The sequence below is a fragment of the Leuciscus leuciscus genome (assembly GCF_965113295.1).
Source record: "Leuciscus leuciscus genome assembly, chromosome: 12".
Taxonomy (NCBI): Eukaryota; Metazoa; Chordata; class Actinopteri; order Cypriniformes; family Leuciscidae; genus Leuciscus; species Leuciscus leuciscus.
In genome coordinates, this window is record NC_138736.1 from 15,820,489 (window position 1) to 15,839,165 (window position 18,677).

At 36.7% G+C, this 18,677-nt stretch overlaps 3 protein-coding genes across 5 annotated transcripts in view; 1 reads left to right on the forward strand and 2 right to left on the reverse strand.

Moving 5' to 3' along the window:
- The window catches only part of slc66a2 (solute carrier family 66 member 2), a 43,988-nt gene extending 34,610 nt beyond the window's left edge, over positions 1–9,378 (forward strand). For both annotated transcript variants that reach the window (XM_082186137.1, XM_082186138.1), the window contains one exon: positions 8,317–9,378. In XM_082186137.1, the coding sequence (XP_082042263.1) occupies positions 8,317–8,524 (208 nt within the window). In that variant the 3' untranslated portion in view covers positions 8,525–9,378. The remainder of the gene's footprint in view (positions 1–8,316) is intronic.
- septin7a (septin 7a) overlaps positions 1–18,677 on the reverse strand; it is a 214,106-nt gene that overhangs the window by 93,956 nt on the left and 101,473 nt on the right. The gene's annotated exons all lie outside the window — the stretch shown is intronic.
- Positions 10,647–18,677, reverse strand: part of kcng2 (potassium voltage-gated channel, subfamily G, member 2) — a 36,983-nt gene continuing 28,952 nt past the window's right edge. For both annotated transcript variants that reach the window (XM_082186131.1, XM_082186130.1), the window contains one exon: positions 10,647–13,838. In XM_082186131.1, coding sequence (XP_082042257.1) covers positions 13,002–13,838 — 837 coding nt within the window. In that variant the 3' untranslated portion in view covers positions 10,647–13,001. The remainder of the gene's footprint in view (positions 13,839–18,677) is intronic.

Below are 18,677 nucleotides of genomic sequence, written 5' to 3' on the forward strand. Positions count from 1 at the left end.
AAGCGCTGTCGGTTACACTTTCAATGAAGCCGGTATTTATAATGCATTATAAGGGAATTCTTAATACATTAATGCATGTATAATGTCTTACAAACAACCTTATAATATGCTTTATCATCATGCATAATGCCTTATAAACAGCCTTATGTGTTGTGTCATCTCATGAATAATCGTAACAACAATAATAATACGTACCTATTTGTGGTTAAAACTATTAAGATTATGATCATTTATTGCATACAATGAACATAATTTTATCCACTTAAGTTATAATGGATTATATATCCCATAGATTCATATATTTAACTTTCACAAGTCTCATATCTTGACATTGTTTACTTATGGTCTGCACAGTATCATACAACATCTCATGAGTAAGTACACTGCTTAAAGTAAAGTGACAAAAAAAAGTCTTCTTTTAAACATCTAAAAAGCTTTATAATGTGGTCATAATATTTATAAGTGGCTTTTGACTGCTTTAAGTAAAGTAACAAAAGTTAAGTCTTCTTTAAAACAGCCATAAGATTTCATATCATGAAGTGGTTAAGACATTTTCCTCAAGGTAAAATCAAAGTTGTGTGGAAAAGTACAAAGGAACAATACATTCACAATGCAATTCATGTTTTATTCATAAAAACTGTAAAATTGCAAGCTTTTATCTAATCTAATACCTGATTTAGGAAAAAAGCATGTAGATTTAATTGGTAGCGATATACAAAAATAATCTAGAAATCAGAAGGCCAATCCCATTTTAACATTTTCAATTGATATGTAGAAGTGTTATAACACAAGGCAGCTGTTATTCTTATTTATGTCCAGCTTATTGATTATTTTTGTTCTTTCCTGAAAATTATAAGTAAAGCTACATTAAAATATACAATATAAACAGTTAAATACAGTTGTGCGGTGCACAAAAGTGGTTAACCGCATTCATGTAAGTTGTATTTTCTAATGTTAGGTGGCCAAGAATGTGTCAGGCTTGTTCCTGGCATGCCAGTATTCCCATTCATTGACCTTCAGGTGCTCTTTCAAAATTGTAGTTGTCTTGTTGCCACGGCGGTTCCATATATCCATTTTGTACGTCTTCCATGCACGCTCTAAATGTTGTGATGTGTATGTTGTTTATAAGGTTAAGGCATTATGCGTGCATTATAATGCATCAAGAATACCCGATAACACTTTTTTATGCTGTTGTTACATGTTACATGTAGTTACTATTAATAACTATAAATTATGCATAATTACATGCAACTAACCCTAAACCAAATCAAACCCTAATTCTAACCCTATAGTAAGTACATGTAGTTACTTAAGTTAATATAACTAAGGACTTGAATACATAATTACAGTGTAACAAAGACACCTTAAAGTATAGTGTAACCGAATACCCTTATGATGCATTGTTAATGCAGGCTTCATCTGGTGTTATAATACATTGTACGTTATAACCTCAAATTAAGTAAGTATTATAATCTGTTGTAACTGTTGTTATGATTAATAATCAGATGATACAACACATAATAATATTGTTTATAAGGCATCATGCATGTATTATAATGCATTAAGAATACCCTTATAATGCATTATACAGGCTTCATAGAAAGTGTTACTTTGTTGTCTTAAAAATTACGGAAAATTATGTCAGTGGCCGAGAAGGAGTTAAAGGGTTAGTTCACTTCAGAATAAAAATGTCCTGATAATTTACTCGCCCCCACATCATCCAAAATGTTCATGTTTTTCTTTCTTCAGTCGAAAAGAAATTTAGGTTTCCGAAGGAAGACATTCCAGGATTTTTCTCCATATAGTGGACTTCAATGGGGTGTAACGGTTTGAAGGTCCAAATTGCAGTTTTAATGCAACTTTAAAGTGCTCTACATGATCCCAGCCGAGGAATAAGGTCATTTTCTAAATAAAAAAATAAATTAAAAAAACCTTGAAAGGTCATAGGTGGAAGTACCGACCTAGTGTTTACAAAGCGAACGTGCAAAGACCAAGTAAAATAATATTTATTTTTTCGCACTACCCTACCTTTTGGAATGGGAACACGCATGACCTTTCAACATGATTACGCAATGTGTGGCGCAAGACGAGCTAGTGCAAGACGAGCATTTGTGGTTAAAAAGTATATGTATTTTACTTTTTTTTTGACCGATCATTTCGCTAGATAAGACCCTTATTCCTCCTGGGATCTTGTAGAGCCCTTTGAAGCTGCATTGACACTGCAAGTCCACAATATGGAGGAAAATCCTGGAATGTTTTCCTCAAAACCTTTAAATCTTTTCGACTGAAGAAAGAAAGACATGAACATCTTGGATGATAATTTTTTTTATTCTGAAGTGAACTAATCCTTTAATGGAAGTGGAAAAGCTTATTGAAATGCATTATGGGATTGGTTAAAATTGTCTAGAAATTGAGGCATGTGCGGAAAAGGCTGTCTGAACAAGCAGCTCGCAGACAATAGGCTTGTTTGGGAAACATGTCAGGAAACAATCTTTATTTTATTCCAGTGGTTTGTTGTCGCTAGTGGGGAAACTTTTATTTTAGCTTTAATGATCCGATCATGACCCTGTCCTCGTCATAGCTCACACTCATTAAACTCTTCTGTTGTGTGGAGTGTGGAGTGGTTTATTGCTCTGGCACAGAGGCTGATCGGTGTGTCCCGGCGGCAGTAAGAGTGCTCTTTCATCTCTTTAGGACGTGCTGCTCTAATAAGCTTTCAGAGTGGCCTTTTATCAGATGCCATGGATCAAGCAGCCTCTCAGTTTTGCTTTGAGTGTAACACTGAGCCAAACAAAGAACAGAAAACCGTGTTTACCTCAGCTCTCCTCCCGCACCCCCCGAACTCCACCAGACTCAATTTCTTTTGGGCAAGACAAGATTTGTCTGTATTCTCCGTTTCCTTTTCTCCAGTTTTGGTCTGCTTTTCACAACCAGTTGTTTACTCATCCTTTTGAGACAGTCGCTCGAAAGACGCATCAGGATAATCTCAATCAATGCGTTCCTATCACAACATGTTCAGTGTCCACAAAATCAGTCCTCACTGAGTGTTTGCAATCAATTTGATTTCAAATTTCAAACTCAACTTGGTTTCAGTGAGTTTAGAGGTAGATAAAATGTTTAAATGATTTTGAAAGCAGACCAATATTCCAGTCAACCAAAAACATAGTCTTAACATCTGTCTCTAAACTCAACTACATCCCTAAACCTACCTCTAATCCTGACCCACAAACTTTGACCTTCTACATATTATGTACTTATTATAGTTATTATAATAACTAGGTACTAATCATGTACCTATCTCTAAACCTAACCTTAACCCATGTAGTTACCTTATATTAACCAGTACTTTCTTATCTAAGCACACTATAAGTACATGTAGTGCACGTACTGTAAAATAAAGTGCAACCGGAATATTGTTTCAGTAACTTATCCTACTTTTCTAAATCAGATACTCATGTTAAAATCGACACACACTACTATAATGATGCTGTTTAATTCCTTTTATTCCAGGCTGTGTGTCTTACTCCAGCATAACCTGATCCTTTGTTTACATACATTTATGATTCATAGCAAAAGTACATCATAAAAGCCTAATCTGAAATGAATAATTGGTGTAGTGTGGAGTGCTGTATTTTGGGTAGTCTAAAAAAAAATGCACGTCTTGAATAATTTATTTGTTTATTAAGATGGTGGAAAAGCTTTATTCAGTTGAAATTACAGTTCTGTCATTCTGTGCAGTTGTGCGTGAAGATGCTGATGCACCAAATATGGCCGCACAAAGGAAGTTTGTTTGTTCTCCTGCCTAAAATGTGAGCTGTTCTTAGTGCTTGAGGTTTACACAAGGGTTTCTGCACTTGAGGAGCAGTCTTAAAAATGGTTCACCCAACATTGAAAATTATTTACTCTCCCTCATGAATTCCGTATGACTTTCTTTCTTCAGTGGAACACAGAAGATGACGTTTTGAAGAATATCCTGGTCACTCTTTTTGCTTTAATTAAAATAAGTGAGGACTGGGGGTGTCGAGCTCCAAAATGACAAATCACCATAAAAGTAAACCGCATAACTCGTGCTATATACCAAGTATTCTCATGTCATATGATGGCATTGATTTACAAAATGTACGAGTTAGTTTTCCTTGGGCACAAGCATGTGAGAAGTAACAATGTCCAATTTGTGAACAAATAATGCTTTTGAGTTGGATTTTTAAAAATAATTATTTTCACAAAACTGAATCAGACTGATCTGAATCTTTTGTTTATTTGTTTATTTGTTTATTAGTTTATTTGAGCAGTAAACATTCTGCTCAAAAGGAGTAGGCCGAAGCAAAAGAGCTTATAAGCGCCCACACCCCAAATTAATACAATAAAAAACTCATTTCACAATAGTACAAAGAATCATAGTACAAAAGCAACAAAACAACAACAAGGAAACCACAACAAAAAAGAGAGAGAAACAAACAAAAACAACAACAACAACAACAAAAAAACGGATTATACACACTTTCAGTATCTGATAATGCTAGAAATACCCCTAATGGCAACTCATTTCTTCTTCTCTGTACTTTTCAAAAATCTTTTGTTTGTATTTATATTTGAAAAGATTGATGTTTGGACATCTTTTCATCTCCATCTCTAAATTATTCCACAATTGAACCCCATTAACTGTTGGGCTAAAACTTTTCAAAGTTGTACTATGTTTCTGAATCCTAAAGTTTAATTCTTCACGTAATTCATAATAACCAGTACGTTCCTGGAACCTTCTTTGTATTTGGCTTGGTAACAATTTGTGCCTTACTTTGTATAACATCTGTACTATTTGAAACTCAACAATGTCACAAAACTTCATGATTTTAGATTTTAAAAATAATGAGTTTGTGTGGTCCAAAAACCCAACCTTATGAATTAATCGAATAGCTCTTTTTTGCAGCATTACTATTGGTTTTAATGTGCTTTTATAAGTACTACCCCATACCACTGAACAATAATGTAAATAGGGCAAGATCAGAGAACAATATAACGTATGCAGAGCTTTGATGTTTAAAATGTGCTTTACTTTTGAAATTACTGAAATGCTTCTTGATATTTTAGTGATTACATATTTAATATGAGAGTTCCAAGTAATTCTATCATCAATAATAACTCCAAGGAATTTGATTTCATGCACCCGTTCCATAACCACACCCTCTATCTGAATGGCTTCCTGAGCATTAGAATTACAGTTGCCAAATATCATCATTTTACTTTTACTCAAATTTAGTGATAATTTATTTTGTTTGAACCACATATTAACACGTTTAAGTTCCAAAGTAACAATTTGACACAGTTGATGTAAATCGTCTCCTGATGCAAAGATATTTGTATCATCTGCAAACAAGATGAATCTAAGTATTTGAGATGTTTTACAAATGTCGTTTATGTACATGTTAAACAACTTTGGGCCCAAAATGGACCCTTGAGGTAAGCCACACACAATTTCTTGACAATTTGACTGATAATCACCTATTATCACACATTGTTTTCTATTTTTTAAATAACTGGTAACCCACTGTAGTGCTACCCCTCTAATTCCATACTGTTTAAGCTTATTAATTAATATGTCATAATTTATTGTATCAAATGCTTTACTTAGGTCAATAAATAACCCTATTGCATATTTCTTATTGTCTACGGCATTAGTTATTTCCTCAATTATATCAAAGAGTGCATGCGAAGTTGAACAATTTTTCCTAAAACCAAACTGATTATCTGAGAGTAATTTATTTCTTTCAATAAAGCTGTCAAGTCTAGAATTGAAAACCTTCTCTAAGATTTTTGAAAATTGCGGTAAAAGGGAAACAGGCCTGTAGTTAGTAAAGAGATGCTTATCTCCTGCCTTAAACAAAGGAATCACTTTTGCTACTTTCATACTTTCAGGAAATTGGCCAGTATGCAACGATAAGTTACAAATGTATGTTAACGGCTTACAGATACTTTCAATAACACTTTTTAAAGTCTTCATATCCATATCATAATAATCTGTCGAGGTTTTATTTTTACACTCTCTAACAATATCCAGTATCTCTTTTTCGTCAACAGGATTGAGAAACAGTGTCTTAGGATTTGTGACTATTAGCTCACAGTTATAGCTATCAACATTTGCAATTTTTGCCGCGAGGTTCGGGCCAACATCTATAAAAAATGTATTAAATGTTTCTACTACCTCATTCATATTATTTATAGTTTTATCCTCATCTTTGAAGTATTGTGGATAACTGATCATTCTAGGTTTGTTTCTAATTAAACTATTTAAAATATTCCACAAGCCTTTGATAATATTCTTATTATTATCTAACAATTTATTATAATACTCCTTTTTATATTTTCTAATAATACCTGTCAATTATTTTTTAATCTCAACCCACAAACTCAGTGATCCAGTTTCAGGGAAGATTCCCTCGTGAAAAAGAAGTACAGTTTAAAATAAATTTTAAAAGGTCTTATTATGGAAATTATATGCTTTAAAATAATATATTTAAAGGTGCTGTATGTAACTTTTTTACTCTACTAAAGCATAAAAATACCATAATATGTTTGCAGATATTTATGAAACATGCTAAGTTCACATACTCATTTCTCTGAAAAACATTTCTACAGCCAGTTATTTTACTTATTATTTTACACGTTCCGTGTTGTCAGTCGCGTTTTGTTTTGGTCTGTGTGATCTCGCCCACTGCCTGTTCACCCAATAGTATTTCGACACCCCGGGATGCCAGTTGGCAGGAAACACAGCGTATCGCAGCTTTGGAAACGAGCAAACAAACTGGTCAGAGATTGCAGATTGCACACAACCTAAAAAGCCTCGGTATCCATCTAAAAATCTCTATGAACGAGAGCATATTAAAATGCGGATAAATCAACTCATTAACTTACAATCTGTAAGTCTCCTTGGTTTTCGTCGTCAATTGCACTCGCTCTTGTTGCAAGTCCTTAAACTGGCAACCCTGTTGAGGTTGGAGGAGGAGGGGGTAGGGGAAACAGTGGTAAATATTTAAATATATTTGCAATTACACATTTGTAATGATGAAGTTGCAATTAACTTTAAATGTAATATTGAATAACACACTGCAGTTAAAATTATAATCAAGTACTTTACAAAGTGCACTTGTCTGCAGATTCATTCGGCGTTGATAGTGTTGCCATTGAAATGCATAAATGCGAGTCACGAACTCCGAGTATAACGTCACAGGTTTCCACCTCTTCCAAATTACAGAAGTTATGGCGTGAACGCAGTATAAGCTCATTGTTTTAGTTCAAGAGGAACTGTAAAAGGTGGCTGCTGTTTCAGTTGCGGTGCTCGGTGACTAACGTCTGTCTAACTCTGCATAGCATGAATCGCGCTAATGTCTTGTGATGTCTGCGCGAGCAGGATGCGCGGAGGTATGAAAATACATGCGTTGACAGGCAGGTAGGACATCGTATCATTACATTCGGGCCAAATGCAATGAGTGGATGAACATTTTTATTATACGATATACTGTAGTTGTAAATGCATATGAATACATTTAGACCACTTAACTTAGTGATTGCTATCAGGATATGAAGAGACTTTCAACCTGTATAAAAAAAAAAATCTGGAACAAATCGCCTACCGTGCCTTAAAGTGCCCTTTTATTTCATTAATATATTATCTGCAAGTACAATTTCTTAAATATATACTTTTCACAAGGGTTATCAATTAATAATGACCAAAATTTCTGTCTGTTCTTCACACAAAGCAATCGCATGCCTTCAGAAGAGTAGGAATATAGTAGAATGAGTTCAATGGAAAAGTGCGACCAACACATTCTTCAAATTTCTCCTTTTGTGCTCCATGGAAGGAAGATGTTGAGTAAATAATTTCAAAACTGGACAAGTGATCTTATGCTTTTTTTGAGAGCACGAGACCCACATGTGGAGCAGATGGAGCCGGTCTGTGAGAACACTGTTGCTGTCCAGGCTCCATGTTACAGCTGTCCTTTCCCAACAAATGACTTAATTCTCAGCTTTAAGAGAGGTGGTTATAAAGTACAAACCCATATCACTCTAGTGTTGCTCTCATGTTCTCTCACAATTGTGACAGATTATGTATATTAATTAGATGAGGCAACCTCATCAATCATTATTGCTCATACTTGAGGTTAACAAACCCTATAGTATTAACCTTTGAGCGTAACTCATCCTGCACTTGCCAGTTCTCTCATTTTCAGTGATTTTGATCAATCTGCCTCTCTTTCTCACATCTCCAGACTTTAATAACACTCTCTGACTCTAACTCTCTCTCACTTCCTGTGCCTCCAGCATTAAGATGGTGTTGATGTGGACCAGTGGAGACACTTTCAAGACGGGCTACTTCCTGTTGACTCAGGCTCCCATGCAGTTCTGGATCTGTGGCCTCCTTCAGGTGTGCGTGGACTTCGCCATTCTCTTCCAAGTGTACTATTACAGCCTCTACCCACAGAAACCCATCTCACACACCACACATACCACCAGCGCCAAGGCCCTGTGAAACACCTGCATGTATTAAGGAATGTGCTCAAATCTATATTACTATGTATAAGTATGCATACATACAAGATCGTTGTACAGTCTCCCCTAAAAGTATTTGGGTACTTAAGTCACACTTAAATATGTTTGAATGTCCTTGCATTAGAATACAAAACATCAAACTATGATGCTAAAGCTTTTCTCACAATTTCTGCTATATTTTCATAAAATTAATGCCACCTTTTTTTATATTTTATGCAATGAAATGACATTCATACTGTAAGTGTTGCTTAAGTGTTCTGATTATTTTTGGTGCCACTGTAAAACTATTAGTAGAACCAACCTTTACATGCAATATCATAAAGATATGCAGTTCTATTTACACATTTACATATACTGTATATACACACCAGGGTAACATTCATGCTTATGAAAACTTTTGCCTTACAGACTTTCGGAATAACCAGAAATGTATCTGACATTAGATGGATGAATGTACAAAGAGATTAATACAGTTAGTGTAGTTTTATTTGGATAAGTTTTACCTCAGTAGCCTGATGAAGGCCAGATGAAGATCACAGGAAGAGCCCTGTGTCTATTTGAACCAAAAAAAAAAACACTCTCCTTTTGGTAGTAGGAGACAGTCCTCATACAATTCACAAATCTACAAGACTTGATGAAATGTATTCCCCAAATGTTATTTTTAGAGATATGAATAGCGTTCATTTGCGTGCAATCATTTTAGTTAGCATGACAAATTAGGAAATTACCAGATTCATATACTGACCTTTGACCCTCTAAAAAACGTTAACAATGTATTTGTGGCATTTTGGGGGTTGATTTTGTTTTATTTTGTATCTGTCTTCAAGTCAGTAATCAGCCCTGAACATGAAAATACACTGAAACAAATATTTTTGTAATTTTCCAGTAAAATTACCTAAAGATTTAGTTTTTATTCATTATTATGTTTTTGCTTATGCTTAAAGATCCATGAAAAAAAAAAAAAAAAAAAAGCTTATTTTTGTTCTCTTTTTTTCCAGTTTTCTCTTACTAGAAAATTTTACAAATACTTTTTTAAGAAAATGATTATTTTGCAGATTAGTACTGGTTCAGTAGGTCTAGTCCGGAATGTCTCATGCCAGTAAACAATTCTTGTGTTATGAGTGGGATGCTGCTTATAAATGTTATATAGGTAAACGGGTTTAATTGTTTAATGGGGAATAGTTTAACACAATTGATGGCCTTTTGGTGTGATATTTCCACTTTTGACATTATTTTTTATCCAGATTCCTTAATCACAAAAAAAAATAACAAAAATATGAAAGACTATCTACGATAAAAACTCTACCAATTTAGATAAAAATCCTTTTTTATTACTATTGCTGTTATTTATTTCTATTTTCTATCTTATCCTGTCTTTTTTTTTTTACCTGGTTGATTCTAAAATGTGTTTGACTTCAACTTCATTTAAATATTTATATATTGTTTCTCTTTGTGCTGTATTTTGATACTATAGCTGGTTTATATTATTTAGTTTTTGTATCTATATTGCCATTATTTTAAACTGTCTTCTGTTGAAAGTTCTTGCCATTGAATGAAAGTAACAGATTTACACTCTGGTTCCCATAGCCATATATAGGTTTACTCTATCATTCTATACAGTATTGATACTCTGTTATTGATTGCTGTTTTTTGGAGGGTTTTTTGTTGTTTTCTGTTCAGTGTCTGTCTAGCCAAATGTTCTGTTAGTGTTAGGATGGATACTGTTGGTCACTCCACATATTTTCAATGCAATGCAATTTTTTATAGCGAGTTTTGTTAATAAAAAATTAATAAAAAAAGAGGTCTGTTTGGATATTGCTATTTCATTTATATGCATTTAAATTAATAGATTATTTATTTCAAAGTAATTTAAAATATTTTGCCATCAGGTTCCTCCAAAGATGTATTTTATGTTCCATTATCAAGCTATTGTAAATTCAGACATTTAAAAATGTTAATCCATATTCACAATTAACAACACCAATACGAAAAATCTCATAAATCAAATACATTTTTTTGTGTGTGTGTTTTGACATTAATGACAGTTTAAAAATCAAGTTTCTAATCAAGTGGCTGTGGTGTATGATGATTTGAGCGTTATTGCTCTGTAGTCAGCTTATAGTCTCGCAGGCTGTGAACATTTGAGCCTGTATTTCTAAAATACAGGCATTGAACCAGTTTCATTAAAATAGAAACCTGAGAGTGCATTCATTATGGCTGTGGTCATTATAGCAGTGTTTGTACTGGCAGGTCTCTCAATGCCTTTATGAGCACAGGGCTCTCAGGGGAATCAATATAGATGTATCTACCACTGATCAATGTTATGAGGTCTTCACAACAATCTGACCCTCTGTCACATTCATTTAATCGCTTATAGGAATAGATGTGCTGGTCTCCCAGTTCAGTTTGGACAGGACTCAATTCTGGACTCAACTGGACTAAACACACTCAATTCTTATCTCAGGAATATTTCAACACCCAGTCATGATAATCTGACGGTATCAGATGGTAATACCATGCTACCGAAGGATTACTATAATCACATACCGTGGTACATGGCAGTCCAAGGTTTTTAGTCGTGAAATTATCTTGCTTAACATTCTTGACATTATGGGTTGAGTTATTCCATCTGTCCTAATATGGAAAGTCGGTCGGAGTTTGAGACCACTTTCCTTTCTTATTAAAAATTACATTTACAGTATATCCTACAAAACCATCACTCAAGACAATTTGAAAATAAGAAACCTTTATTTTTTTAAAGGGTATTTCACTGTGTTTATTACAACCGGCAGATCCTGAGACTATGGCATCTAAAAGCAGAATTATACAGAAATATGTTTAAATGTGTTTTCATAAACATAGTTATTGCAAACCAGCTATATAGGAGCATAAATTAAAGTTCAATAGCCTGTTTTAAACAGTGTAACACAATGTATGCTCTTACACCAGAGAAAAGCTCATTTTACCTTAAAGGTGGATGCAAAATAAAATGTCAATCTTCACAGTCATACAGTTTTCACAGGTAGGAGCATCCATCTACCAGGTACACGAGCTTAAATAAAATTCAATCATCACTCACTCTCATGCCATTCCAAAACCATATGATATTCTTTCTTCGGTGGAACACAAAAGGAGATGTTTAACCGAATGTTCATGCTGTTTTTTTCTATACAATTAAATTGAATGGGGACAAACGCAGTTGAGCTCTCAAATCTCATTAGAATTGCTGCATATATAAAAGAGGCCAGCAATTAAGAGCTGTGCAGGTAAACCTCACTTGCCACAATTGACCTTAGACACATTTTTATGGGCTCCTAGTTTTAAAATCCTTGTTAGTTAGCCCTTCTCCCATGCCGGTTAATGCTGGTTCGTATCCCACTCGGAGTGGTACAAGTAGGACCAGTTACACTGGTGCCGTGACCCGGATGAGAGTGAGATTTAGGCGGGTGGTAGATAGCGGTGCAGGTAAACCTCACTCCTCTAGCCTCAAGAGGCATGCTAGGGGTAGCAGCTTTTAGTGTACTTGTTAACGAGCCCGCTAGTAGATAGCTTTGCAGGTTAATCTCACTCACTTGGCCACAAGAGGCAAGCTAGGGGCAGAAGCTTTCAGCCTTTTTAGGACACCTGCCTCCTATGCCAGTTGATGCTGGTTCAAATTCTGCTCTGAACTGGTGTGAGTAAGACCAATTACATTGATGCCATGAACCGAATGGGTGTGAGGTTTAGGAAGGTGAATGTAACTGAGTCAGCTGTGCAAGTAAACCTCACTCCCCTGGCCTCAAGAGGCTGCAGTCTTTCGTGTCTTTGTTAATGGACCTGCAACCCATGCCGGTTGATGCTAGTTCGAAAAACCAGAGTTGTGTGAGAAGGACCAGTAGTTATACCTATCCAAATGGCTTGACATGATGGTTTATGGCTTGACATGATGGTTTATGATACACTGGTTTATGAAGCACTTCAACATGTTGCTTCGTGTCACTGATGTCAAACCTGGCATGACACATTTAAATTCTGAATCAAAAGTGAGATTTAAGAGCTACTACGTAGGGGGAAAATTATCTTGAATTTTGCATCTTTTCTCACACTAAGTTATCATATGGCTTCAGAAGGCTTTGAATAAGGGTGCCATGAGTCATATGGTGTTTTTTTAATTGTTTTTGGAATTTATAGACCCAGTCTCCATTCACTTTCAACAGTTCCATTTGTGTTCCATGGAAGAAAGAAAGTCATGTATTTGGAACATGATGGTGAGTAAATGATGACAGAATATTCATTTTAGGGTGAACTAACTCCTTAAAGAATTGTGCTTTGGACTACAAACCAGTCCGTTTTAATGTTCCTTTCCCAGTGTCTATTATTGTCAAGTCGCCTGCTTAAACAGGTACTATATATGGCCGCTCACCTGTAGCATGTCTTTGTACGTGGGATTTTTCTGTAGTCTTAGTTAATTGTTTGCATTATGACTTTAGAGATCGCCTGACCTGTGGGACTCCTTGACTTGCCACAGCCACAGATCTGCGATGGTGCGCACTGACTGCAGTGGTCTCTGTGATTCCATGTAACGAACTGTCAGTGTCCTGTGAATCCTCACTGTTTTGGGACTTGGTGCTGTCTTGTGAATCGGGCTTGTGCCGTGTGGCCCGACACTGTTCCGCTTTTAGTTCCAGGTAGGAGCGTGAAAAAGTGTGAAATATGGATGTGACTGGGAATGCCATGAGCAGGATTCCACTCAGGATGCTGCTGAGTGCCACCACTTGGCCAGGAATGCTGCGTGGAACCATGTCACCGTATCCAACTGTGGTCATGGAAATGACGGCCCACCAGTAGCTCCCAGGGATACTGGTGAACTCCTGCTTGGCGCCCAACTCGCTCTCGGCCAGGAAGACCAGAGGTGAGAACAGTGCCATGGCGACGCACAGGAACAGCAGGAGAAGTCCGAACTCTCGAGTGCATCGGCGTACGGTCAACCCCAACGTCTGCAACCCCAAAGAGTGACGTGCTAAACGCATCACGTAGAAGATCCGCAGCGCTCGAAGAACTCGCAGGACCAATCCCACTTTCTCCAGGTAGTTGTTTCCTGAGCCGGTGGGACGGTCGTTTACAGACAGTGAGTCCACTATCAAAGTGATGTAATAGGGCAGGATGGCCACCACATCGATGATGTTGAGGGGTGTGCGCAAGAACACGCACTTGCTCTGTGTCTGGATGAAACGGAGCAGGAACTCCAGGGAGAACCAGCCCACACACACCGTTTCCAGCACAAAGATGTTGAAGCACCTCTGGGAGCACTCACCCTGATAGAGGAAACACATGTTAGTTGAAGTCTGGGTTTCACATTCTGTTGAACCTCTCGAGTCATTTAGAGTCTTTGTGTGAGGGTCATTATGCAGTATATGTCTCAATATATTGGATAAATATTATACCCTATATTCTAAAAGAAAACAATCCTAGTTTTCCTTCATCACAGTATTAGGAAACATTTTATTGTAAGGTGAAGTAGTTACACGTTACTACATGTACTTAGTACTTGATGTAGTAATAACAGTAAATAATGCATAATTACAAGTAACCCTAAACCAAACCCTAACCGTAACTCTATAGTAAGTACATGTAGTTAACTAATATTACTCAGTACTTATTTGAGTAAGTACAATGTAACTACGTCACCTTCAAATAAAGTGTAACCCAATATTCCCATTAAGTGTGACATAGGATTATATTTTAAATCATTGTGAGCTGTTTAGATTTTGTCATGTCCCTTGGTGCACTCACTTCTAACATGGAAAAACTGGCAATTCATTAAGAAATATTCCAGCTGTTTCTTCATTTTTATCCAGTTCCTACTTAAAATGTTTCAAACATGTTTTTATAGTTGTAATTGGTGATTTTATTTTATTTAAATCTAAATTAAATTTATATATTTTTTCCTGTATACTCATTTTCAGTTTCATCCATTTAAAGGGTGGGTTTACCTAAAATTTGTATTCTGTCATCAAATACTTACCCAAATGTTACAAACCCACAAGACTTTCGTCATTTTCAGAATAAATATTCTAATATAACCGAAGAGATTTCTATCCATCCATCCATCCATCCATCCATCCATCCATCCAAAGTCTAGATAATCAAAACTTTCAAGCTCCAAGTATAGTTCATAAAGGCATCATAGAAAAGTAACCTATTTGACTCCAGTGGTTTAATAAAAATGTAATGAAGTGATTTACATATTGATATCTTTAGTTGTTCCGAAGACAAACAAAAGTCTATCGGGTTTGGAATGACATGAGGGTTAGTAAATGATGACAGAATTTTAGGGTGAACTATCCCTTTAACTAACAAAAGCCAGTTCCATAATGACATAACCTTTACGAAGTAACGTCATTTTAATGGGACAACTGCAGCACATGCATCAGTAAGTATTGGCAATGTATTTGATGAATGTTATGTTGTGGGGTCATTTGATTTATCTCAAATTGGTTTGATTTCATGAAAATTTACCAAATTTATCTTTGTATAAGCCAACTGTCTGTCAATCGCTCTCTAAGCAATGGCTAGCAATGGCTTTGTATAACTAATCAAGTTATAATTAATAAAGTTTAAACGTCTGAGCTTGGCCAAAGCATGTTTCTGAAATTAATTTCTTAAACTATAACTTCAGTGACTTGTAATTACTTGACAAGAGTCCACTTGAAGTCTGCAGCTGAGGTACTGCATTTAATTTAATAAATACACTTGTCTTTGAAACATTCTACTTTCTAATTTGTAATCATAAAGACAAAAACAAATGTTCCATGAATACTGAAGGTTCTTAGAAACCAGACAGATTTAATAACATTTTTAACACAATGAATATACTTTGAAAAGCAGTGAAGGTCATCACTAAATGTGTGAGAGAAAATGGAACAACAGTGAATGTGCCTAGAACTGGTAACTCACCAGTGTCAGGACAAAAAGAAAATGAACCCCCTGGTGTTACTTGGTCAATTTAGACCCCCAAATGATATAATAATAATAATTAATTCATTACATTTATATAGCGCTTTTCTCGGCACTCAAAGCGCTTTACATAGAAGGGGGAATCTCCTCAACCACCACCAATGTGCAGCATCCACTTGGATGATGCGACGGCAGCCATATTGCGCCAGAACGCCCACCACACACCAGCTTATTGGTGGAGAGGAGACAGTGATGAAGCCAATCAGTATATGGGGATGATTAGGAGGCCATGATGGACAGAGGCCACTGGGCAAATTTGGCCAGGATGCCGGGGTTACACCCCTACTCTTTCGAAAGACATCCTGGGATTTTTAATGACCACAGAGAGTCAGGACCTCGGTTTAACGTCTCATCCGAAGGACGGTGCTCTTTGACAGTATAGTGTCCCCATCACTACACTGGGACGTTAGGACCCACACAGACCACAGGGTGAGCGCCCCCTACTGGCCTCACTAACACCTCTTCCAGCAGCAACCTGGTTTTCTCAGGAGGTCTCCCATCCAGGTACTAATCAGGCTCAGCCCTGCTTAGCTTCAGTGGGCAACCGGTCTTGGGCTACAGGGTGACATGGCTGCTGGTATGTATATATATATACTGTATTGAATTTTTACAAATTTTAGCTTCACTGGAATGGTATGAAACTTGTTGACTTTTGAGGCACTTGCTATGTGATTTCAAAAAATCGTGGACTTGATTCGAAAAGCTTGATTCGAAAAAATAAATAAATAAATTGTCACATTCGCGGTTAAAAATTACCGCCATTGGAAATGACTGCCACAATACAAAAATAAAGCACACAGCAGTAAAGGGGTGAAACTCTAAAACATCAAAAGTGCAAAACAGACACACCCACTCTGGGTGTAAGTATACACACTTATACTGTACACACACACACACACACACAGACACACAGACAGGAGTTTGAGACTATTTACCAGTTAAGTTGATCCAGAGGAAGTTGAAATCAGCTCAAAACCAGATGAATCGAGTTCTGATTAAGGATTCCTGTTCATTTTTGTTACATGTTTTATTGAATTTTGATGTTTGAATTAAATGATGGGTAACAAAAAGCTTTATCTTCTGGTTTGACTGTAATCATGATGCAAAAAACACTTCAAATCAAGATTTCAACAAATCTAAACTTTGCCAAAAAACTCGTTTTTGATCATCTCTAAATATATATTATATTTAAATGCAAAACTCAATAAAAGTAAGTTATTATGTCTAAAAACACTATTCTCAGTAACTGGGACTACTTAGCCCTGTTTATATACTTATATAGGGATTTACAAGCCTGCTTCAATTGCACTGTTTTTGAAGCTGCATGCTGACACTGATTTGGATAAGCTCAGAGATTCTGTCACATCATACATCAGTTTCTGTAAGGATATGTGCATTCCTACCAGGACTTATTTAAAATACAAAAACGACAAAACCATTTGTTCTCGGCAAAACTCAGACAGCTTCATCAGTTCAAAGAAGATGCCTATAGGAATGGGGACAAAATCTTGTACAATCAAGCCAAAAACACACTGACAAAAGAGATTTATGGTCTAAAAAGCTGGAAAACAGGTTTTCAGCCAGCGACCCTGTGTCAGTTTGGAAAGGCCTGAAAGACATCACAAACTACAAGACAATGTCCCCCAATTCTGTAGGGAATCAACAACTGGCCGACGACCTGAATGATTTCTACTGCAGATTTGAAAATCCCAGTCTCTCACCTTACACCCACTTTGATGGTCTCTCTGCACAACCATCAACACCTCCAGCAACCCCTCCCCCCCTCCTGCACAGATCAGTGAAGAGAATGTGCATCGGGTCTTCAGGAAACAGAAGACAAGGAAAGCACCAGGCCCAGACGGTGTCTCACCAGCCTGTCTAAAAACCTGTGCTGTCCAGCTGGCCTTCATCTTCTCGCAGATCTTCAACAGATCACTGGAGCTGTGCGACATCCCTTCCTGCTTCAGACACTCCACCATTATCCCCATCCCCCCAAATAACGGGACTTAATGACTACAGACCTGTCAATCTAGTGGTAATTTGAAAGACTGGTGCTGGCACACCTAAAGGACATCACAGGACCCTTGCTGGACCCCTGCAGTTTGCTTATCGAGCAAACAGGTCAGTGGATGATGCAGTCAACATAGGACTGCATTATATCCTGCAACATCTGGACAAACAAGGGAATTATGCGAGGATCCTATTTGTGGACTTCAGCTCGGCCTTCAACACTATCATCCAAGGACTCCTCCAGACTAAAGGCCATTGCACACTGAGTCCAAAATTCGCATCCGAAATTTTCGCACGTAAAAAAAAAAAAATTCGACCTCACTTTATGTCAATCACGCTTGCACACTGTCTACGAAACTTTCGTCCGTAATAAAAAAATTCGGATCGGGTTCGATTTTCTGCGTTTTTCGCATCCACAGCCAGTATTTTGAGAGGTTTTTTGACAATTTACAATTTGACAATCAAGTGTTTACATGTTCTCTCGATCGGATTAGAAAAGGAATAAACCTCCCCTTTCAATCAGATAGAAATTTCGGATCGATTAAGGTGTGATTGAGCAGCCAATTCGATTACCAAACATGTATTATTATTTGGTTATAAAATATAACCTGTATACAGCTGTTCTGTCTGCCCAGCGCTTCCGCCGGCCGTGTGTGTGTGTGTGTGTGTGTGTGTGTGTGTGTGTTTGTCAATACATTATTAGACATACTACCAGTCTCTGTTCAGGATCGATTGGTTCACGGAAATTGGTGGTCTTCTATTTAATATGTGGCTCCAGTATCGCTAGCAAAGCATCAAACTGTTCCACTGACATTCTGAGGTAAATTTTGAATCGCTCGGGATAATTTCGCAACTCCTTGATAAGGAGGTGAAACTCTCCTCTCGGCGCAATCTCTGGATTGGATGGACCCAATATTTCCTATTTCTTTTTCTCTTTTTAAGAAGAAAGAGGGCAACAAAATCATCCTCACTGCTTGACGAATCCATTTTGTATTTTTTGCGTTTTTTTCCGCAAAGGTTTAATAAATACGCATCGGACTCAGTGTGCAAGGTTTCTGTGCGTGACGAATTTTAAGGCTGACGAACACGAAAAAACGCATACGAAAATTTCGGACTCAGTGTGCAAT